This window comes from Mchenga conophoros, linkage group LG6, assembly GCF_057382185.1.
Source record: "Mchenga conophoros isolate Kocher_MC1m ecotype Shallow Benthic linkage group LG6, M_conophoros_male_GT1.1, whole genome shotgun sequence".
Taxonomy (NCBI): domain Eukaryota; kingdom Metazoa; phylum Chordata; class Actinopteri; order Cichliformes; family Cichlidae; genus Mchenga; species Mchenga conophoros.
In genome coordinates this window covers 13,429,560-13,453,092 of record NC_140531.1, presented here as the reverse complement: position 1 = coordinate 13,453,092, position 23,533 = coordinate 13,429,560, and the positions used below count along the sequence as shown (strand labels likewise).

General features: G+C 39.7%; 2 protein-coding genes across 4 annotated transcripts in view; both read right to left on the bottom strand.

The window, feature by feature from the left end:
- LOC146572253 (noelin-2-like) overlaps positions 1–16,477 on the bottom strand; it is a 38,833-nt gene extending 22,356 nt beyond the window's left edge. Inside the window, exons 1-3 of one of the 3 annotated variants that reach the window (XM_085276290.1) lie at positions 16,228–16,477; positions 15,550–15,840; positions 2,527–2,676 (exon numbers count right to left, since the gene is read on the bottom strand). In XM_085276290.1, the coding sequence (XP_085132416.1) occupies positions 2,527–2,676; positions 15,550–15,612 (213 nt within the window). In that variant the 5' untranslated portion in view covers positions 15,613–15,840; positions 16,228–16,477. Of the gene's footprint in view, positions 1–2,526; positions 2,677–11,110; positions 11,675–15,549; positions 15,841–16,227 lie in introns of those variants that run through there. The other 2 variants (XM_085276291.1, XM_085276288.1) reach the window with 2 other exon arrangements.
- Positions 16,478–20,397: 3,920 nt separating this feature from the next.
- LOC146572252 (uncharacterized) overlaps positions 20,398–23,533 on the bottom strand; it is a 47,510-nt gene continuing 44,374 nt past the window's right edge. Inside the window, exons 65-66 of the mRNA XM_085276287.1 lie at positions 21,711–21,944; positions 20,398–21,619 (exon numbers count right to left, since the gene is read on the bottom strand). Coding sequence (XP_085132413.1) covers positions 21,473–21,619; positions 21,711–21,944 — 381 coding nt within the window. The 3' untranslated portion in view covers positions 20,398–21,472. The remainder of the gene's footprint in view (positions 21,620–21,710; positions 21,945–23,533) is intronic.

The following is a 23,533-nucleotide window of genomic DNA, read 5'->3' as shown; positions in this document are numbered from 1 at the left end:
CCATGCTGGACATGATACAACTGCCTGTTGTGAAGTGAAAAAATGTGCATTCACCAACTGGTTGCCAAGTGGTTTCTGGACGTTGCTGACAATCTCTAAGAGAAATCAGTTATAAATAGAGGGTTGCAACACAAACCTCTTTCCGATTGCTCTGGTCGTTAGCAGGCTGCCACAGTCACGTGTTGTTTGCATGGAAGATTGAAATTACTTTCAAGCAGTAGTGAAACTGTGAAAAGTGCAATACAAACTGTAAATGGTCGCTTTAATCTAAAAGTTGTGCCACAGTGCTGTTTCCAACACATTTCAAGGGCAGACTTTTTACTCTGAAGACAACTAGTCTCCATTTACAGTTTGTGTCGCACTTTTCACAGTTTTACTACCTCTCAGAAAGTAGCTAGCAAATGTTTGCTAACATGCCAGCAAGGTCCATACAAACTATTGGTGACCACAGCAATCTGCTGGTGATAAAGGCAATCATTAGAAGGTTTTCACCAACAGACCAGAGTATAAACATTTTGCTAGCAACCGGTGGTTCAAAAAGGGTCACTAACCAGTCTCTGGCACTGTGTGAATGGGGCTTTAGTCACCTGACCCTACCTTTGATATATAAGTGGTTAATAGTGATGGGACTCCAAAACCCCAAAGTATACATAATATACTACATAATGTTTATATGCAACAAAGGGACAGAGTTACAATTAAGCTAGCAACTCTGGATGTAAACTTTGCAGCACTGTACAGTGACACAGTGATCCTTGGAGTTAAATTCTACCAACAAAATTAACAGGCTGGGGTTTTTTTGGCAGATTTAACAGATCTCGAATGTTAAAAGATGAAAACAAAAGGATCACCAAAGTTATCCGAGATAACCTCTGGGGTCCGTGAATATCTGCAGCAAGGGTTACAGCAATTCTTCCAAACTGGTCGAGATATTTGAGTCTAAAGCAGTGACCAACAGGCTGGCAGTGCTAAATACAGTCATTCTGTTCATGTGGTTCAAAATTTAAACTGCAAACAGTATGGTGGGCAGTTTTATTGTTCTGTGGTTTTATGTGTTTATTTTATTTAATTGTTCATTTAAATAATTGATTAATTTTATTTACTAATTTAATTGTGTATATGTTTTTAATTTTCTGTATTAAAGGAAGGTGGTGAGAGTTTTTAAAGTTGTAGTAGTAGTAGAATATATTATTATTAGTAGTATTATTAGTATTATTATTATCATCGTCATCATCATTATCATTATTATTATTATTATTATTGTTGTTTCATAAAAGTTGTAGGCACCACATTAAAAAACATTTTTTACACGTAACACGTAACATTTTTAGCTCCTAACTGAAAATAGAAATAGGTAAATAAATAAAAATGGATAAATAAAAGAGTGTGAGGAAAATATGCTTTGTAAATTAAAAGCAGTTCCCCTCTCTTAGATCTCATTAGGTCCATTTAAACAGAAGTCCCTCTCCTTTCGTGTCCTGCTCTAAAAAACAACCCCCACTCACGCCCCGTCTCATTAACCAGGCAGAGGGTGTACCACACACTTGAAATCTCTTTTAATGTTGAATGAAAAACAAGTGTTTAAAAAAATCTACTATAAAAATGACCCAGATATTTCCAGATATTCAGGAGTGATATGCAAACAAACAAACAAACAAACCCGCCCACACATCTCCTGTACAACACGTTCTGTGGAGGCCAGACAAGCAAAAAAAATAGAAAAATAAAAAATAAGCGCTCATACCACCGCACACAAACTCACAGCGGGATCTAGGTGTCACTTCCACAGACATGCTGAGCTGATTAAGATTCATAAATACAAAAGACTCTCAACAAGAGCAGAGCGAGGAGAGAAGAGGGAGTTATTTCTGATAGTGTTCATCTACCTTTTTCTCATTTCTCTCTCGTTTTGTGTGAAGCGAGAACAGGATGTAACAGCACCAGTGTAGGACAAAAAGAGTAGTAATCTTTGTGATATTGCCATTGGTGTGCTCCGGTTTACTACAGCGTTGGTGAGAAAACGTGCCGTCGTGTGCGAGGCTGAGAATAGCGAATGCATTCAGAAATGTTTGCTTACTTGATGCCGTTCAATAATTCATCAATTTCTGTCACAAATCACTTTTATTACTCTCTCTTAGGACACAGGCATGAACTGAATAGCCCCGTACACATGTACACACACACAAGCAGTTACACGCTTGTATGGTCGTATGCTGAGCTGCACCCACAACACAGAACAAAGTGTTTCTTTCCCACCCATCTGTCAGCGTTTCTTTGAGTTTAAACTCTTTTGGCATGCTGAATGACTGGCAGTCTACAGAGGATTTGGCTACTGATGTATCAGGAATACATCTGTCAGCGAAGCCCGTGTGTGTCTGTTCATGTGTGTTTCTGCAAGTGTCAAAACAAAGAGACAGTCCAGTGAATATTTTCATTCCAGTACACCGCCTCTGCCCCGTGCCGCATGTCAATGCTGACCACTGAAACGTCAAGGCGCGAGACGAACACTCACAAATGCACACGCACCTGCTCGGTCAGCGAGCGTAGCTGTCGACTCCGAGGGTCTCGTTTACAGAGGTTCCGTGCCGGGGCGACCACCGTGCACATGCACCTGCCGTCGGGATCCGAGGCCGTGCTGTAAACCTGCCAGCCTTCCTCTGAGCCCGGGTACAGCCCCTGCACACAAACACGCCCGGTGTTAATGAAGTCACTGCGGGATAACACATTACCAGACGAGAGGGTGAGCAGAGGAAAGCACAGAAAGCAAAACAGAACAACAAACAAATTCATCACCTATTAGCAGAGCAGATGATGTACACAACAAGCTGGAGTACAACTATTTCCATTACCAAATAAACACCTCACCATTGCTCCTTGGCTTAACTACTTTATGCTTCTGTGACACGCAGGCCATGGGACTGTTTTTGTCAGTAAAAAGACTCTAAAACGTCTGGCTCAGATTAGATTAACCACAATGGAAACCAAGTTAAAATGTGTAAAACTGACATTTAACAATGCACAGGTTTGACATTTGAAACCATCAAATCAAACTGGGAGGGATTAAATGATTTATGGTTAAAATGCCTTTTTGGTCTGCATGCTACAGCCAGGTAGCAGGAAACAAATGTGTAAATGCACTAATGCAGGAAACTTATTGGTAAAACAATGAACATCCAGAGATGGATGGAGCAACATTGACATTCATTTGAAGTTGTTGATGAATGTAGGGTGATGATCTTCAACATTCACGGTCTTGTGAATGTCGAATATCTTTGAGAGACACATTTTGTTCTTCAACTGTGAAAACAGCAAGAAACGAAGAAGAAAAAGAGAGAGAAAAAGCAGAGGTTCAGGTATTGGTGGTTATTTATTTCTGCTTTGTCAGTTTGATTTAAATTTAGCTTAAAAAGGGTTTTTAGAGGAATCTGAAAACCGGATGCTACATTTAGAGATTAAAGCGAAAAGCTTCAGTGCTATGAACTCACTCGTATGCTTTGACATTGCATAATAATAATACAACAAAACAGAAAGCAAATATCAGTGATTAAAATTTAAGTTGATGATTGAAGTTTTTAGAGATTAAGTGGTTGCTCATAGATGTTTGGTTGTGCACTGGTGTGGACTGTTTGCAGGGTAGAAATCATCTTTTGTGCAGATTTGTGGGAGCTCTGGGGAGTCGGTGACTTTCTGCCAGAGAGATCAGCAGTTCCGTCCGTGGAGGCAGAGAGTGGAAACTCTCCAGTAATGCTGCTAGCTTTCCTGGACACAGACATGTGGGAGACGTCACAGCTGATTTTAGCAACAAATGAGAAATTCAGAATTGGACATGGATGTCTCTGGTGAAGTCGAGCCCAATGAAAACACAGAAAGCGCACAATCTCCGTTTGACAAACATAAAAAGACGCTGAAATCACGAGATGCATCATGGTGAGATCACGCAGAGATTTACGTGCTGGCTACGACGATAATGACATAAAAGGAAAATATCTGTTCAGCCCTGATGACTGCAGTCTGACCTGAATAAGACTGAGACGCTGAAAAGAAGTGTGTTGGCTGAAAATAAAAAATACATGAAAAACCCTACAAAGGCTACGAAACGGAGATTTAATAGAGACTACATTCCCCTAAAAAATAGAAAAAGAAAAAAGCACAGAGCGGTAACTCCTCTTATCTTTATTTCTACCTTTACACCAAAATATGAGGGGTTTTTTTTCCAAATGATGAATGCACATCTCCCATGATCTGTTTATATGTATGCCTACTTTTATCTTTCAGCACATACTGTAAATGGGAGGTAGGAAATGTATTCATTCTTAAGCGAAGCCGTTATTGAAGCATGTGATTCAAGGTAAAATCATTCATAACACCCTCAACAGTGATCACAGTGACTGAGGGAAAATGTTTTTGATAGATTTGATAAATCCAATTACCGGTAAGCCTGACTTTCTTTTAGATAATATTCTGGACACCTTGGAAACAGTAGCTAGTACAAATGATTTTGATAACACAAATCAGAGCCTGATCAATATATTGGTTGGGAGTCGGGACTGATAATGAAAATTTAAAAGGTAAGAAATTGAGGTGGAAAAAATATTTTAACCATGTTACGAGTGTTGAGGCTGCATAGTGTGTCCACCAGAGGGCACTCTGCAACTTCCTTGTTGGCAACACGTAATTGGAAGGTAACAAACACAAGGAGCTTTGTCTTATTATCTCAGTGAGGACTCATAAACAGCTGAACACGTCTAAGATTAAATACACAATTACTGATTTTAGGAAAAGCCCTCCTAAACACAAAGCTACTTTTATTAAAGGTCAGATTGTGGAGTGTGTTTAATGTTAATGCCTTTGAATAGTTGTTGATCCGAAGCTTGATTTTAAAGCAAACTGTGAAGCTGTGTGCAAGAAGGGGCCCCAGCGACTCCCATGTTTGAGAAGGCTTTCTTGTTTCCGCACTGATAAAACCACGATGATTTCATTTTATCCTGCTTTTATTGAATCTGTTTTATCCTTTTCTTTGTTGTCGTGGTTTGGATTCTTATCTGTAAATAACACAAACTCACTCAATCAAACTGTTAAGTGGTCTAACAGGCTGACTGGTTAACCACAGCATCCCTGCACACCAGACAGTTCCAGTTTCTTCCTTCTGGTCGAACGCTTCTGTTCCCAAAATGTAAAACAACAAAAGTTAAAAATAGCTTTGCTGTAGCAGCCATTACTCAAATGAACAAATGAGAGTTTTTGCAGTTTTTTCCCTTAGCGGGGGCGACATGAAGCCCAAGGTATTTTTAGTCATTGTTTTATAGTAGTATGTACAATTGTTGTCTGTTCTGCCTGTATTGAGAGCGTGAATATGACGATGGATGACCCACTGCTGCAGAGCAACGCAGCAGGAAACGTGGTGTTCCAAGTTATTAAGAATGAATCTCATCATAAAAATGGCTGAACCGCTAAATGACATTAGCTCATCCAAGGAAAAGCACCTGTGTGTTCATTCACATGGACAACAAAATGCTCATTTTTTCATCTAAAGTGGTTATCGGCTTTCATTGCGTTCACAATTCTTATAAAACTATCAGCTGCAAAAATACGTCGACTCCAGTACTGTCCTTAAGTGCCTATTATAGGTCCTCCTGCTGCAATGGAGTGGGCGTTTTTCACTGAGGTTTCAATTTCTACTTAACAGTCAAACGAAAATATTGCTTTTATAGTGCTTTTTTTTTTTACCCCACTACATTTATCTAACTATAGTTACAAGTTATTTCTCCTGTTACAATTTTTCATAACCGTCCTGGTGAGTAAAGACTATGTCAGGTTTGTGATAAACTGCAGGATTGAACTTTCTTTTGTGTATGAGGAAAATTCTCTTTTTTACATTAAGAAAACATAAAAATTGAATTAGCTAAACAACGCTGTCACAAAGCTAACAGCAGGGAAACAGGAAACACTGTAGTAGTGTGTGGTTTGGCTGTTGTAGAGGTGGGGGAGAGATCAATGCCATTTTGTTGATTCAGTAGTTTCAGGTAAGCTGATAAAAAAGGAGAAAAGCTGTGTTAGCAGATTTTCTTCCCTATGGATATGAACAAGTACTTTTATCTGCTCTGTGGATCACTTAATAAAGCAAATCTGACTGAAATCAAGACTGTCTTCAACAACAGTTAGTAGTACGAGTTGGCTATTAATAGATAGCACCTCAGCAAGCTAATGTGTGAAACAAGCCTGGTACAAACACACACACAGATATAAGGTCATGTTCAGCTCTTGTTTAGCCAGTAAGTATAAACGTATTATTTAACCGTACCACGAGATTCCAGCAAGAAATTATAATATGACAGGATTTGTCCTGTTCTTTAATGTTATTAGGACAGGGGTGTCAAACATGAGGCCTGAGGCCTGCTGAAGACTCCAGTCTGGCCCATGGGACAGCACTGTAAAGTGTAAAGGAAAGCATACATTTGGGGATTTTAACGATATTTTTGTAGATTTTAGAGCTTTTCCTACTAATAAAAATGTCCCTCGTGGCCACTGATACACACCAAAGTAAATAAATGACAGAAAGTTATTGGGTTTTTTTTTTAAATCTTTGATAGAAAGACATTCTGTCATTTAACAAAAATGTTCAGTTTTATAATTACAGGAGCTAACAGGACTTTTTCTTTCATTTTACACATGTATGTCTTAAAATCTAAGGCCAAAGATTAGTGACGACAGACTTCAGCATCATTTCTTCATCATGAAGAAAAACTGAGACGCATTGTTTCAACTGCACTTCATTTCCTTATATTAAAGTGTTTCAGGGACTAAATGTGTAATAAAATGTCTTTGCACTGACAGAGAGGAGAGCTTCACGAGTTTGGTCCACTCAAAGTGGGCTGCATGTGGTCCACAGTGTAAAATGAGTTTGACATCTCAGCTTTTAGGATCTGATTTTCATTGATTCCTGAGCTTTCTGAGCATTAAGTACTTGTCATGTTTTACTTCTGGTTAATGTTTCATATTTGCTTCTGTCAAGCTTATACATATCCAGTGTGTTCTTTTGTCTATTCTTCATTTCCTGCTTTACTTTGGTAATCCTTTGCCTCTTGTGTTTTACAGTTGCTTTTACTTCCCATCTGTCCTCATCTAGCTGATTGTACAGCTGATATTACTCCCTGCCTTGATTAGCCTTCTGTGTATAACTTGTCCCGCATCCCCTTGGTCTTTTGTTGAGCTGCCTGTAGTCGTACCTTCTCTCTGTGTTCCCATGTTGTTGCCTTGTTTTTGGAATTCTGCTATTTAGTTTCTTGGCTCTCGCTACAGCCTAAATGAACAGCTCGCCTTTTGTTATTGGAACTCTGCCTCCCTGCATCTTGCATTTGGGTCCTCTCACTACACATCTCACAGTTCTAAACAGTCTATGTTTAACCAGGCCCAAGTTCAATAACTAATCAAATCACTGTGGGTCAGTTTGCATGTTCAACATGAAAGGATTCTGGAGCCTGCATTTATGACATCCTTTAAAAAATCACTTCAAAATCAATATTTATTTTAACATGCACCACTTGAATCTACCCATGAGGATCTAAAATCCAGTTATTAATTGAATATTTGATTAAAGTGAAAAAGAAAAAAAGCACAGGCTCAGAAGATTAGTGTTGATAATCCACAATCAGGTGCTCTTCAAAGACGAGGCCAGCGGTCGAATAGAGATTTTAATGTTCAAAAAGAAAAACAACGTTTGTGCTTATTATTAATGGCAGTCCTTGGTATTGATTTGGGGAGTGGGGGACGAAATCAGAGGGGCTTTGGTTTAAGACAAAAAAGTATTAATTCATGAATCAAACAATGGGTTTCAGATCAGAGAGTCTCCATCGTGATACGAAGAACAAACAAAACAGAGATTTAATTGAAAGGGCTTAAGAGGCACACCGTGTGCGAATTCTAGCATTTAACCCTAGAACACTATCGCTGGGTGATTTACACCCGAGAAAATACATTTACATGATTTCTCCCTCCTGCAGCTGTTTGCGTGTCGAGGAGCCTGTGCCTTCACCAGGGAAGTCTCAAATGTCCCAGGAATGGGTGGACCAAAGACCAGCTTTCCAGAGTCATTATTTTGTTTTAGGAGTTCTATTTTTCATTTTGTTAGACATGGCACAGTTAAAAGTAAAAGAAGACCACTCTAATTTGTCATGTGTTGTCATATTTTGATATATTTGATTACTTTTCATTGGTTATATTATATCGGGTAAAAATCACCCGGCATTAGTGATCGTGTTACTATTTATAGCGATAGTGTTCTAGGGTTAAGAGGCATTTCAAGTGGCTCCTTTACAACTCTGTTTGTACGCTGTACATTTGCAGCTATTTAAATGTCAGCACTCCTGCTGGTGTAATAGTATGTACGTTTTGCTTTTTGTTATTCAGACAGTAGGAAAATAAAAAAAAAAGTTATTATTTGCCTCACCACAGGGGAATCCTATTTTTAACCTTTTGTAGCCTAAAGAATGGCACAAATCCAACCTGCTGAGGTGATTTTAAAAACTGCAGCACAGAGGAGTGGACAGGCAATTATTAGCACTTGAAAAATACAGTCTAAGCTGTTATATAATCAGACCCTTTTTTTATGTTTTGGGTTATTTGGGACTCATTAGGTTGAGGCGACACCGATTGTTCCCAGAGGGCTAACCATTTGGAAGCAAGTAACAGCAGAGGAAGTTAAAAACCATAAAGACAAAAACACAGAAGACGCTAAATCACGAGCTCATTACTGTGAGGTTTATCCAGGTCTGCAGCTTGACCTACTTAGTGATAACACTTTAGAACAATGTAAAGGAACGGCTGAGTTTGATCTGACACTCACAGCCTGTCGCACTGAGCTGCCCTAAAAACCCTGAAAAAGAATAATGGCAGAGGGGGAGGATGAGAGAAGGAGGCTGCCGAGAGGATGAAGGCACGAGAGGGAAATATGGAGGGGGGACCGTGGTGGCCTGGAGGGAAACATCTGATAAATCTATCAGCTGGGTTCAGAGGGGTAACCTTCACAATGTTCACAATGGAGCTGATGACGCGAGCGTTGAGGTTTAAAAAGAGGAAGATGTGAATGAGCTGAATGTATGAGCATCGGCTGTGCCTCCTGCTCGATGTAATTAAACAGAGGACATATGGCACCTCGGGGCTCATTTCACACGAGGGAAAAATGATAAAAATCTACACAGGCAGCTCGACTGATTGTGATCAGAGCAAATACAGAGAGCGCAGAGCAAACAGAGCCGCATTTCTGCAGTTGACAAATTGTTGATAAGAGGCTGAGGAGACAGGAGGACGTACGCAACTCAGAAAAATGTGTGTAACATCCTATATAAGAGAAAAATCGGAAAGTCTTACTGACACCATGTAGCTTAGAGTGTGTTTACCCAGACTAGCACTGCAATGAATAGACTGTATAGAAGCCTTCTTTTTTAAAAGTCATATGCTCTTATGACATAAGAAAAATATGCATAGTGAGTCAGCAGTAACACATAAACACTGAATGCTCTGACTGAGCATGGCAAAACAGGTTAGCAACAGAAACGCTGCAACATTAATCTCAATATAATAATATTATGTAGCAAAAAGTAAAAGGCCAACAACTGAAATGTGTTGTGGCAACAGGCTAAATGGGTAAATAAATGAATAGAACAGTTTAAAAATGACCAATAAAAACTCAATCAAGCTTAAACTAAATGCTAAAGAGTCAGAGGATAGTGAATAGTTACAACAGCTGCTTAAAACAATAAAGAATCCATTGAAATGCTTCTGTTACTCAGTATGTAAGCTGAACAAAGCACCAATTCATTAGCAGCCCTTATCTTAAAAAACAAAAAGAAAAACCTTTTAATACAATTTATGTTTTAATTACCATGCAGTTTAAAATTAATTCAGCAAAGTTGAAGCACATTTGGAACCTGACAAGTAGTGCTGATTAAAGAGCATTTGAGTTCATTTGATAAGACTCCAGGGAAGCACAATTGGCAAAAAATAAATAAATAAATAAACACTTTGGCGAAAGTGATGTAGCTAACAATTAAATTTATGTGCAATTAAGCTGGATTACAGAGACACAACAGCCAGATTTCAGACATTTCCCATTTAGAAACTGTCTGTCAACTATTGCAGTAGCAACACTGCCCATCTAACATCTCCATCTGCTTCAGCCACGGTCTCTGTGTGTGTGTGTGTGTGTGTGTGGGCACCTGCTTGCATGAGACTACATGCACTTTGCTGAACTTGCAAAGTGCCACCACGCAGCAGATGCGAGGTGCCAGAAAGGTAAATCATGCAAACCCTGAGTGTGCGCACAAACGCACACAAACTGCAATGCACGGACAGGATACACATACGGGGTGAAGAAACCAGGGTGCGTGCAGTGATCCCCCATGTCTCGGGTTGCCAGGGGGGTTGCTAGGGCAACAAATCACCGGCTGTCCCATTGGGTGAGTCAGCCTTCCCTAGGAGAAATATCACCCCAGTAAGTCTGAGAAAGAGCAATCCTATTACCGGTCTGTGGGTGTAGCAGTGTGTGTGTGTGCAGCAGTGTGTGCATACTGTACATGTGTTCTCTATGACTCATAAAAGCTTATTTATTTATTTATTCATTAGTGCTATTTATTCTTCAGTTGTGCCACCTGCTGTAGTGTATTTTCTAATTGTGCTCTGACTCTGATCTTGTGAGCGCTTTTTTTTCCTCCTCTACCTTCTTTCATGTCTTTTCTGCACCAGTGAACAGATCAAATATCTGCTGCATGCAGGCTAAAATATCCCCGAAGATCTTGATAATTGAATCTGACTTACTTCCCCCGTCATCGTAGATATCTTAGAAGCTGGGGCTTTTTTTCTTCTACAGTGAATGAGCAGACATTTATCTTGGAATAATTACAGATCATGTCACAAAGGAGAGCTTATGTCATTATATTTACTGAAAGTGGATGTTGCTGTGTAGAAAAGAGAAGTATGTAAAGGTGCTGCTGAAAATCACAACTCAAGTGACAACAAAAACGCGTCTCTATCGTTTGATGAAGACGAAGTTCTGGAAGTGCACAGATGCAGCGTGTATGCGTGCGTGTTTAGTCATATGAATATGAATACGTACGCTGACGATCCGTTCATGCGTGCCCTCTGAGGAGATGATGGTTCCATTGAGTCCAACCAGCGACGGTAAGGTCTGGGACATCCAGTTAGTTACCATAGCCATGGTGCTGAGCACCGCTCCAATTTTCAACATGGGAACACTCATCCTGATGCATACACATTCACACACCGCACACACACACACACACACTAACAGAAACTCTGGCCGGCTCTCACACACAGTCCAAACTGTTCACAGCAGTCATTCTAACAAGAGCAGCTGCACAGCATGGTGTTACAGGTTGTGCAGTCGCTCTGTAGTGTTTGTTTAAAAAGAAAAGAAGAGAAAAAACCACGAATGTTCCCTCTGAAGTCTAAGACACTGCCACAGGTTAGTAGATAAATCCAGATGCATCCATGCAAAGACGCATCAAGTCCAAACATCCAGCTCAGGCTGCAGGAGGTGCTCCTGGAAACAGCTGGTCTGAACTGTGCGCGTATGTGTGTGTGCGTGTGTGTATGTGTGTGTTTCCTGGACTCCTTCCTTCGTCTGGCAGTGAGGCGTTGTGGCTGAGCCAGCGCTGCTCTCTCATTTATTCTCTAACTCTCTGCCTCTCCCTCCCTCCCGCCTTTCCTCCACCCTCTCTCGCAGACACACTCCTCCATCTCTCTCCCAGACTCTCACCTATTCCTTCCACTTCTTTATCCAAGCGCCACAGTCTCCTCTCAAACCATATTTCATTCAATGAAAAAAAGCACGCCGCAAAAAAAGTGCTAACGAGAAAAAAAAGAATATTCATCTGACACTTATCCCATTCTCTTGCTTTTTTCACCCTTTTATCATTTCCATACCCATTTTCTTCTTCTTTTACCTGACCTTTAATTTTCCCTTTTCATCCTGACTGCAGTCAACACCTTTCTTTTTCCTTTCTGTCCAATGTTGATATTGATTAAATGCAGACGCCTACAGGAATGCACAATGATCTGGACTGACCTCTCCCTTAAGTGTGTGCGTGCGTGTGTGCATTTGTGCTTCATGTAAATCACACACTGATGCAACACTGCCACCACGTGGCCCTCGGTGCCTGCCGACAACCAAACTGTGTAAGAGATTTTACACTGGATTTGATCAAAACTTCAGAGAAAGTACAAGATGTACAGATGCTTTATTTGATCTGGCTCTGCAGCATTTCCATGGCAGCAACAAACTCCAAAAATAAAGTTCAGCCTGTGTGCCACTTCTGTCACTGTGTTTACAACGTTTGCATCCACCTGCTGGGGACTGCAGATTAAAAGGAGTTGGTACAGCACTTATGCACAAAGCCTAACTGTGTCCCAGTTAAATAATATACTTACTGTATACACGATACACTATACTACCTAAGTCTAAGTCTCTATGTGCATTTTGAAGGCTTTTATTCCTGGTACCCACTCTGTCTATCAGCAGCATTTGCAACACTGCTACTCTTCAGACTATTGTTCTGTTATTGATTGTTTTTGCAATGAAGATGAGTTTTTCTAGCTTGATATGTTTTATTTTCCCAGTGGTTTAACTTACAACCACAGTTTGTCTTAATTTTTGTGAAGCGGTGAGCTGTGTTTCTTTAAAAAAATGTTTTCTGGCACTTTTTTAAACCAAATGACTAACTGCCCTAATCACTGGCTTATTTATTTATATGAATGAATAAATGAAAGCCTTGCAGGCCGTAAAAAAATTAAGTGCCATTATTATGCTAACTAGCACAATTAGTAGTTCAAAACAATCCCATTTGTTAGTCTTACGCTGAGCCATGACATTTTGTTTCCCTTCTCTTCCCTGTGATTGGCTGTGCTTCACAAACACAAGGTTTGCACAACAGATTGGGGGAGGGGGGTACATTACATATTAGACCATTCATGTATCATCTATTTAATAACATCTAAGCCAGGATGCAGAAGCACTGTAAGATTTAGTAGCTTGTAGAAAAACCTTAAACCTAACCTTAAAAAAAGCTGTGTGACTTTGTCATAGAAAAAATATTGAAGGAATTTTCAGCCCACTCTTCTTGACAGAGTTAATTCAGTTCACTGGTTTTATGCACATCTCTTTTAAAGTCCACAAAAGTATTTCAGTCAGGTTGAGCTCTGGACTTTGACTGGACCATTGCAATGCCTTGATTCTTTTCTTTTTCAGCCATTAATTTGTAGATTGGGATCATTGTCCTGTTGAATTTCCCAATTTGGGCCAAGCTTGAGCTGTCAGACAGACAGCTGACTCCAGAATACTTTGTTAACAGAGGAGTTCATGTTTGAACGAGTGACTTGTCCCGTGGCTTCAAAATAAGCTCAAATAATCAGCCCTCCACCAACAAAGCTGACAGCTGGTATGATGGGCTTGTGCTGATAATCTGTGTTTGGTTTTCTCCAAACAGCTTCTTCTCAGAAAGAAGAGGCTTTCTTCTGGTAACCCGTCCAGCCAGGCAATACTTGTTCAGTCATTTTTAAACTGTATACTGTTGTGAACTTTAATATTTAACATGCCAACTGAGGCCTGGAAATCTCTTGAATTTTTTGCAGTTTCTCTGAGTACTGACCTTGAGGTAAATTTCCTAGAAGCGTCCACTCTTGGGAAAACTGGCAACTGCCTTGAATGTTTTCCACTTATGAATATTCTTTGTCAGTGTTGAACGATGGACTTCAAATTGCTTGGAAATGTCCCTATAACCCTTCTCAGATCGATGGGCAGCAACATTTGCATCTTTGTGTTTCCTCACTGGCAGTGTGTTAACACACACCTGAATGCTCCAGACCAGCAAACTGACGAAACATCTGCTTTTATAGAGGCGCTCGCACCCGCTCATGATCAGTTAATCACGTGTATTTGATCAGCAGCGCCTGGCTACTCTTAATTGTTATGGAAGCAGTAAGTGTTCTGCATTTTGGCTGATGTTTATAATAACCCATATAAAGTCTTTTTTCTTTTATTTAATATAACCTGACATATAAAACCTTAAATGTGAAAGACGCTGTACTTTTTTTTTTTTAAAGCCTGCATATACATCTTTTTTTTTTTCTTGCAACAGTGGCTTGAGTTGAGTGTTGTTGTGAGCTGCTGCTAAATGAATCCTTTACCCATGAGACACATTTCACTGTATTTTTTTCTGACCGTATTTAGGACAGCACTTAAGTGGCAATTTTTGATGAAGTCTACAAAATACGGTAATGAATGTAAAGCTTAAAAAAAGAACTAAACACAAACTAAGTATACTGTACTGTAAATTCATCGTGTGTATGAAAATGTAATGCAAGGATCAAACACAATATTGGAATAGTGTCAAATAGGCCTCACGCTAATCACCAGTCAAGAGGAGGATCAAAATCATTGAATGATATACATTTTTAGCAATGGACATTTGCAGTTTGTAATTAGTTGAGTCTAATGAAAATAGGATAATACTGACACATCAGGCTGGTGTTTTTGAGCTGTAAAAGGCCACCCGTGATGCTAAACAGACTGCAGTGCACAACTAGCAGCCCTGTAACAACTTCAAGAGCTATAGAAGGACATGGCTCTTCCCCGTCTCCTGCCTCGAGCAATTATGTGTCAACAATTTAACTAACCAACACTAAATATTTTATAGCGCCTTTGTTCTCATCAGGAGTAACATACTCGTTGTTTTTTTCTAGATAAAGAGTCTGCAGAATACACATGGATTATACATAAAATCTCCTTCAGCAAATATTCTAAACATGAATATTTCAATCAGCTGCACTTAAGGTTACACAGTCATGAGGAGGAGGAGGGCAACAACAGAGCCAACATGACAAGTGAGTGGTGTAAAACACCTTCAGGGAGTTTCTGGTCACTGACTCAGGTGGCTGCCTCTCTGCATTTTTACAAACTAATCATCGCCATCTTTTCAGTAGAGTGGAACGACAAAGTTTCTCAGAACAATACAGTACAACAGATCAAAACAAGAAGAAAACTCAAAACTATAATATAATAAAAAAATAACTCAAACAATGAATATAGATGATCGTGATTTCTCTGAGCATAAAACTTGGCAAAACAAATCTATAAAAATATAATTTTTGGGAGGTCGATTTTGATCTAAACTCCTTTGTCAGCAATATTTACTTTATCTAATATGTTTTAAGATGTGGATCTATATAAAGCATTTTATTTCTTTCAGTCAATTTATTTCATTTTATTTTAGTCCTGTTTTTGTGACTTATAAATATGTTTCCCTTAAAAAAAAATGCATGCTCTAACTGTTAGCATGTAGGCAATATGGCTAAACTATTTTGGGGATGTCCAGCAAATACCAGGAGATATAAAAGACACAAGGTTGGTTAACAAAATGATAAATCAGAGTACATCAATTCTTTCCAAGAACCACTTTAAAGTTTAGAAACTTTTAAATTTTGACTCATTTGACACAAAGGTTGAATGGATAAGTTGGGGACACGGTGTCTCCTTACCTTACATGAGCTGACAGTGACCAGCAGCAGCAGCAGCAACCACAGGGCTTCAGGTGGACTCATGGCTGTCCTTTTCTCTCCCTCTGGTATTCCTGGTCTTGACCCAGCTTTGGCACGCACCAGACATGAAAGAAAACTTGGTACTGTACACCTTCCTTGCTTAGCCTTGAGGTTATGACTAATTTGACTAGTCTGGAGTGACTGAATCCCCTCAGGCTGTGGAAGAAGAGCACAGTGCTAGTGTTCTTGCTGTGGAGAGCCACTCAGGAGCTGACTGGAGACAGCAACTGTCTTTGAGGAAGATTAGAGAGGAGGCGTAGGGAAGGAGGAGTTGGTGAAAAGGATGATTATTTGGTGCTTAACACAGCCAGTGAATATACAGTTAATTAGTGAGTGGGTGCACTTGTTAGTAACAGATTGCATGTGAGATTGTACTGCTGATTCTGGTATCATAAACTTACTCCCTGGAACTCAGGAAAACTTTTTCTATTAATTTGGAAAAAGGGGCGTAATTGTACGGAATCTTAGTTTTTAAAAACTCTCAAATTCTCCCAAATTTGGGAGTTTTTAAAAACTCCTAAATGTAATAATAAAAACTGTTCACTGGTAAGGTTGTCAAAATAAAAAAAATCATTACTCAGATAATTTAATAATCGATACTAAAAATTGGTATAATACCAACAGTGCTGTCTTGGCTCCTGCAGTTGATACACGACTTCAGCCCCTCATGACACAGGAATAGTGATTCATCTCATATCGCATGACTATATAAGAGTGATATATAAAAGAGTTTTTTACACTCATAGTTCACAACACTGAACATTTTCTAAAGTTAAGCAAAGCCCTCACTTTCACAAAACTGGAACATTAAACAGTTGCTAATGCTAATCTAGCTGCCGCGCACATTAACGTTAGCCTTTTAACTGCTAGCAGTTTAGCCCTGTGTTAAGCTATGATTAAGGTAGCAGCATGTTAACCCTAGAACACTATCGCTGGGTGATTTACACCCGAGAAAATACATTTACATGATTTCTCCCTCCTGCAGCTGTTTGCGTGTCGAGGAGCCTGTGCCATCACCAGGGAAGTCTCAAATGTCCCAGGAATGGGTGGACCAAAGACCAGCTTTCCAGAGTCATTATTTTGTTTTAGGAGTTTTATTTTTCATTTTGTTAGACATGGCACAGTTAAAAGTAAAAGAAGACCACTCTAATTTGTCATGTGTTGTCATATTTTGATATATTTGATTACTTTTCATTGGTTATATTATATCGGGTAAAAATCACCCGGCATTAGTGATCGTGTTACTATTTATAGCGATAGTGTTCTAGGGTTAAATCAATATTAGATGTGACTGAACAGCATTTTACAGCATAGTATAAAAGATGGACGTTGTACTGTAACTGTCACGTATGCTGGTGTGGTACAGTAACGTCACCCATTGTTTTCTAATAATAAGTCTAATGACTTGTGATTGACAAGTGTTTACCCAATTAGGGTTTGGGTACATACCACAATTTTAAGAAAACAGACTCAATGTTTTATTCAATAAGAACAAAACGGAGTGACTAAACATATAAACCTAGCAGGAAAGTGTTTACAGAGGCCATGACAGAAAGCCTTTTTCCCATAAACATCTATGGGACCCCAGGTCTTTTTCAACCACAGCTATCGCCATCTGGTGGCCTTTAGGCAGAATGCAGCCTTTTAGGCACTGATGTATTGGGTTAATTTTTTCCACCTATAAGTTATGTCCATGTGTTATAATGTCTATGGTTTTGAGCATTAGGTTAAAGGCTAGGCTAGCCCCAGTTAACGAACATGATACAAGTCAAGGCAAGCTTTGTCATGTTGGTAAGTAAAATGTTAGCATATATTCTGGTAATTATTCCCAGTACACACCTCAGATGGCTTAAAACAAATAAGATAAAGAGAAAAAAACTTCCTTTCCTCTGCATTGTTCTCTCTCTGGACACTGACATCTATCTTCAGTACACAAACCGAACAGGAATAAATTACTAACTTGTGCTGGCTGTCTTCCATGTGAACCTGCCACTCTGGCTTTAAACACAATGTAGGTGACTTTCATGTCACACAATCCATATTTCATTGCTGGAAATTAGCTGTTAAATACTCTTGGATGAGCTCGCTGTGTTCACTCGCTTCCCCTCATTAAAGTTTCAGCGTGATTGTAATGCAGATTTCAAGACGGCACAGCAGGCAGAGAGAGAGAGTAACAGGAAAGGCCAACTGAAGAAGACATGGGTGGCGAGAGAGAAATATAGTGCACGCATGCTCGGCCTGTAGTATAAACCCAATAACAAATAGTCATACACCTTACGCACAACCTCATTACTCCAGCTGTGTCTGAAATTAAAGACAAACTTGACTTCATGCCAACCAAACAACAGGGCCCAGCCAGAAATTCATGAATCACTTTTCACTCAAATGTTCTGGTTAAAGAAATTATTATTATTATTACTTATTTTTGTATTTTTATTATTTTCAGTGAAAGCTTTTGAATGCTGCTGATGTAAACCCAGCAGTGGCTTTATTTACACCTTCGATATTCTGCACTTTGGAAATGATTCAAAATTTAATTGGGTTTTAAATTCATGTTTAGAGATGACATTTCAAGCATGTTAAGGTCACTGCAATCAAGTTAACGATAGGTTTAACATTTTACACATCAGCCTACACAGTGACCTTTCAAAATAAGGGAGTTCAAACATGTGCTCGTTACACTCACAAAATGTAGTTTTACTATACGTCATGAAGAGCTCCATAAGTATCTCAAGTATTTGGAAAATCGGCTCATTTTTCAGGTCTTTTTTTTCCTGCACTTGTGTTACAATCTTCACTCCTCAGAAGCTGTGTGCAGTGAAGATATGAGCAATGTTGTTTTTGTTTTGTTTTGTGAAAGAACAAGAACGTGATGAAAATGCAAACAGCCACAAATGCAGCAGCTAACAGGACATCAACTCTTTGTAAAGACAGCATGCTTATATAAAGCAAATTGTGAGAAACTGACCCATGTGAAAGAGCAAAAGCAGTGATGAGCAGTCAGGCTTGTAGGATTAATCTCCATTTCTAGCACTACTTTTTTCTCCAGCAGAGTCAGCCTGGCCACATTTTCCTTCCCAGCTTTGCTCTTGGCTTCGTGGTAGTAATTAATCACTATAAGAAAGTGTGTCTTCTGTGGAGCTGTAGCCTTTGGTTTATGTTAATCCGATGCATTGCTTATTCAGTACATCTCAGGCCATGTTGAAGATTAACTAGAAAGTAATATAACGAATACTGTAACAAATAATTATCTGCTGAGAGAAAGTAACTTAATGTATTTTGTAATTTATTATGTGATTCATTCAATTTTCAGAACAAGTACCCCCACACTACCCCAAAATATGGACACTTCCAGAGACATAACTACCTCAGTGTGATCCTCTGTTTCTTCAAATCCCATTTCAAAGTCTTGAGATGATCGTAATTTACTTTTGCCGTCTTGGCCTCTTGGCAGAGCAAAGGGACTGATCTGAAATGGTAATGATCGGATCACAGATAATCCTCCTTTATGAAACTTGGAATAACCCAAATTTTAAAAATGGAAATAGTATGAACAGAAATGGTAAATGGGCTGATTCCTCTATAGCGCTTTTCTACTTTTCCGCTCTATACAACATGCCACATTCACATTCACCAGACACATGCACTGTCTTCTATGCTTTTAAGTGCTTACTTACCATTCACACTCCAATGGATGCATCAGAAAGCATCCATTGGAGTTGGTTAATATTTTGCCCAAGGATATTTGGCATACAGACTAGGGGAGCCAGGGATTGAACCACCAAACTTCCAATCAGCAGATCACCTGCTCTACCTCCTGAGCTACCCCATGAATGAATGGCTGAGCCCATAAACTCACCAGGAAAATGTCAAGTCCAATGGCTGTCTATGATAATAATAATAATAATGGATTGCATTTATATAGCGCTTTTCTGGGCCCTCAAAGTGCTTTACAGTTCTGCTATTCATTCACTCTCACATTCACACACTGGTGGAGGCAAGCTATAGTTGTAGCCACAGCTGCCCTGGGGCAGACTGACAGATGATGACTTCTATCAGACCACACATCTTTTTGTGACAACTGTAGCCTCACCGGTGGCCATTAAAAAGAATGCTCGTTTAAGACACTTCTGCTTTCACCTGAAACAAGGTTCCCCCTTTTTATACTTTTACTTAGAACATGAAGAGTGAATGTTGCAGAAGCAGGTTTCTGTGCAGCTGTGTATGAATGGCATTTTAGTGCATAAATCAATTTTTGTAACATTTTATACTTTCTACCCTTATGGTCAAGATACTTTATTATAGGTGGATTTCATACCAAGAAACTAAGAATGCGCACAACTAGACGTTTAAAGATTGCTGCTCTTGCTAGTCATCACGAGAAATACTAGCCAATTAAGAATTATTCTCATTTTAGTATCACGCAGCAGTTACCTGTTGTGTCAAAGATAGATTATGACGTCCCACCGACCACCAACTGGAGCTCCAGCCCTGACAGCGGCAGCACCTCTCTTTGTGACAGGAAATTGGAAACAATGAAGTGACTGTAAACAATTGTCAGATATGCTAACTACCATAGCTCTGCAGTACTTGAAGATACAAAATAAATAAATAAATAAATAAATTAGATTTTAAAAACTAAAAATAAAGGTTGAATGTTGGTAAAAGAAGGAATTGGTAATCACTTGTAACGTAACACAACCTAGCAGACCACACACAACTAATCTGATATAGTGTGTTCAACATTGTACATGACAGTGTGCATAATTCAGCTAAATTTCAAATGCAATTTGATTATTAAGGAATGTGATTAGCAATTTTATGCAGCTTTTATGTAGCTAATCTTGTTCATTAGTTTTTATTTATTTATTTATTTTCATGTTCTATCTTTTAAATGTGTCCACGAGTGCGATTTAGTTTAAAGGAAATAAAAAATAAGTTACCAATAAGAAACCATCAACATTTGCTGAGACCGACACACCTGCAGGCTCTAAGAACAGTTTCAAACTGACATGTATTATGAAATTGCAGAACTAAAGCTGCTCCTGGAGTTGTCTTTGTTAAGCAAATGTATTCACTAAAAAAAAAAAAAACAAATTTCATCATATTAACTTAAATGTACATTGTGTACTTTTATTAAAATATGTTAATCAGTCACTTCCCCACACATATATGCATAGAAAGATCTCGAGGCAATCACACACCACAGTTTGTTAAGCAGAAAAAAATATTAAACATGGCTTCGCAATGTTGAAAAAAAAGAAAAAAAATGCACTGCCCAGTACCCATTTTTTAAAAATATTTACTCCAGAAGGAGCTCCATTATAGCACCATGATGAATTAAACTCCAATATACATGACATAACAGATTGGCATAATTGAAAAATTACAACAACAACAGATAAAAACAACACAACAAATTGAGGTTTGATGACAATGCTGAAGAACATGGAGAATGAATGTTGCAGAAACATGCTTCTGTGTGACTACATATGGATGAGATTTGAGTGCACAGCTCATTATTTGTAAGAACAGAAGGACACGAATGAAACTGTGAGAGCACCACTTACTCCTTCAAAAAGAAAAGAGGACAAAATGAGTGTCGCTGAGGGGTTTTTAACAATCATTACATGTATGCAGTTCTCTTAATCACAGCATGTAAGCCCACAGTGAGAATGCATGACAGGGCTGTGTGAATGAAGGACAGAGTATGCAAACGAGTGTGTGTACAGAAGAAGGAACACTGTTGTAGGTATATCAACTTATAAATATGTGGTTTTGAATCATTTTTTTTTTTCTTTTTATCCCTGCATGTAAAAAATGTCCATGGCTCGTTTTCCCTGTAAATTACTCCCTGACTCTGTTAACCGTTGAAACAAACCGGGCCAACTTCGAAACCAAATTTCTGGTTCTTATTTCCAAAATCGGACACAGCTACATCGATGATGGGAAGCGTGTTGGACAGCGGAGAGTCAAATTCCAAAACTGTCCTCTCCTGCCCTGAGCGTGTCTAGAGCAGACAAAGACAATTGAATAAAGTAAATAAATAATAAAATCATTAATTAATAAGTTATCCTCAAAAGCGTGTCTGAGTTCCTCACCCGACACCCGTCGTATAGTGCAGTGATGTAATGTGTGTTCTCGTATGTCAGCTCCTCGCCGTCGCTGCTTCTAAAGCGCAGTGCGTATTCGTGGTTGTACGTGGCGGTGTGCAGCCAAGCAGCAGAGTTAAGGCAGTGGTAGGTGAATATCTGCTTGGCTGTGGCACTTAGCAGCTTCAGGAAGGTCATCTGGACAATGTGGACTGAAACGCCATCTGACCCGGAGTAGGAAAACTGGAGCACCAAGATCACACTGACTCATTAACAACACCATACAAAGTCAAAACAGTGCAGACAAAGCAAATATAACTGCAAACAGTTTTGGGTGTAACACATTACAAAGTAACACATTACTGCAATCACATTACATTTTTCAGTAGCACGGTATGTAAAGCATTGCTATGTTAAATTCGGTAATCACCTTACGGTTGCAAGTATCTTGTTACTTGCGTTACAAAGGTTCTTCGCTTATCTGAATGCTGGGCAAATAGAGAGAAAAAAAATCAAACAAACATGTTGTTTTCCCTAAGGGAGAGACCAGCAAAGACAAAGCTCAATTCCACCCCTAGTATTTGCGATCTTATTCTTTCGGTCACTATCCAAAGCTCATGACCATAGATGAGAGTAGGGTGGCTTCATAAGGCCACCACCTGATGAAGCCAACAGAACCACATCATGTATGAAAAGCAGACAAGATTCTCAGACCACCCGAATAAATGCCTTCTCCCACTTGGCTACACCTAGAAATTCTGTCCATAAAAATTATGAACAGGATCGATGACAAAGGCAAAGAGCAGCCTTGCCGGGAACAAGTCCGATTTACTGCCACCGGCCCTCTCATCCCCAGACTGCTTCCTCTACGGAAGACATGTCAGAGGGATTAAGGAGGTCCTCGAAGTATTCCTTCCACCGCCCGACTATATCCTCAGTCGAAGTCAACAGCGCTCCACCAACGATACACAGTGCAGGTAAAGCACATCTTTCCCCTCCCAAGTTGCCTCACAGTTTGCCAGAATCTCTCCGAGGCAGTCCAAAAGCCTTTTTCCATGGTCTTGCAGAACTCCTCCCAGTTTTTGCTTCAGCCGCTGCCCACTGGCCTGTCAGTAGCTATCGGCTGCCTCCAAAGTCCCACAGGCTAACCAAGCCTGATAGGACTCCTTCAGCCTGATTATTCCCTTTACCTCCAGTGTCCACCATCTAGTTTGGGAGTCACCACCACAACGGGCACCAAACACCCTGAAGCCGCAGCTCAGAGTAGCAGCTTCACCAGTGGAGATGCTAAACATGATCTATTTGGACTCAGTGTCCCCAGTCTCCCTTGGAATGCTGCCATAGCTCTGCTAGAGGTTGGAGATGAAGATCTTGCAGACTAGGTCATTATACAGGGTGGGCCATTCATATGGATACACTGTAATAAAATGGGAATGGACAAAGAAGCCATCTATGTCCACTGTGAGCGACCATCTTTGAACAGAGGCGGGGGTTTACGACACCAACTCTCTGCCATCTATAATCCAGTTTTGAGATCCCTTCCCAGACGCCTTAACGCCCACTCACATCCTGGGCCATCTGACCTCAGGAATTCGCATGATAAGGTGGGGCCAGGTTTCACAATGAACACACCCGAAACTCTGGCTGATTGGGACCCACGCCCAGTTTCCCACCTTGGCTCAGGCGATTAGAGGATCATCAGGGGGTCCTTTTGTCCCTCTGTGGGGGGTCACTCCCACTAGGTTTATATCTGGGACTCTCCACCATTTGACCTTAGAACTGAAGAAGCTTCTCGGATGAGAGGTGAAACGTCTTCAAGCAACTTAAAGAAG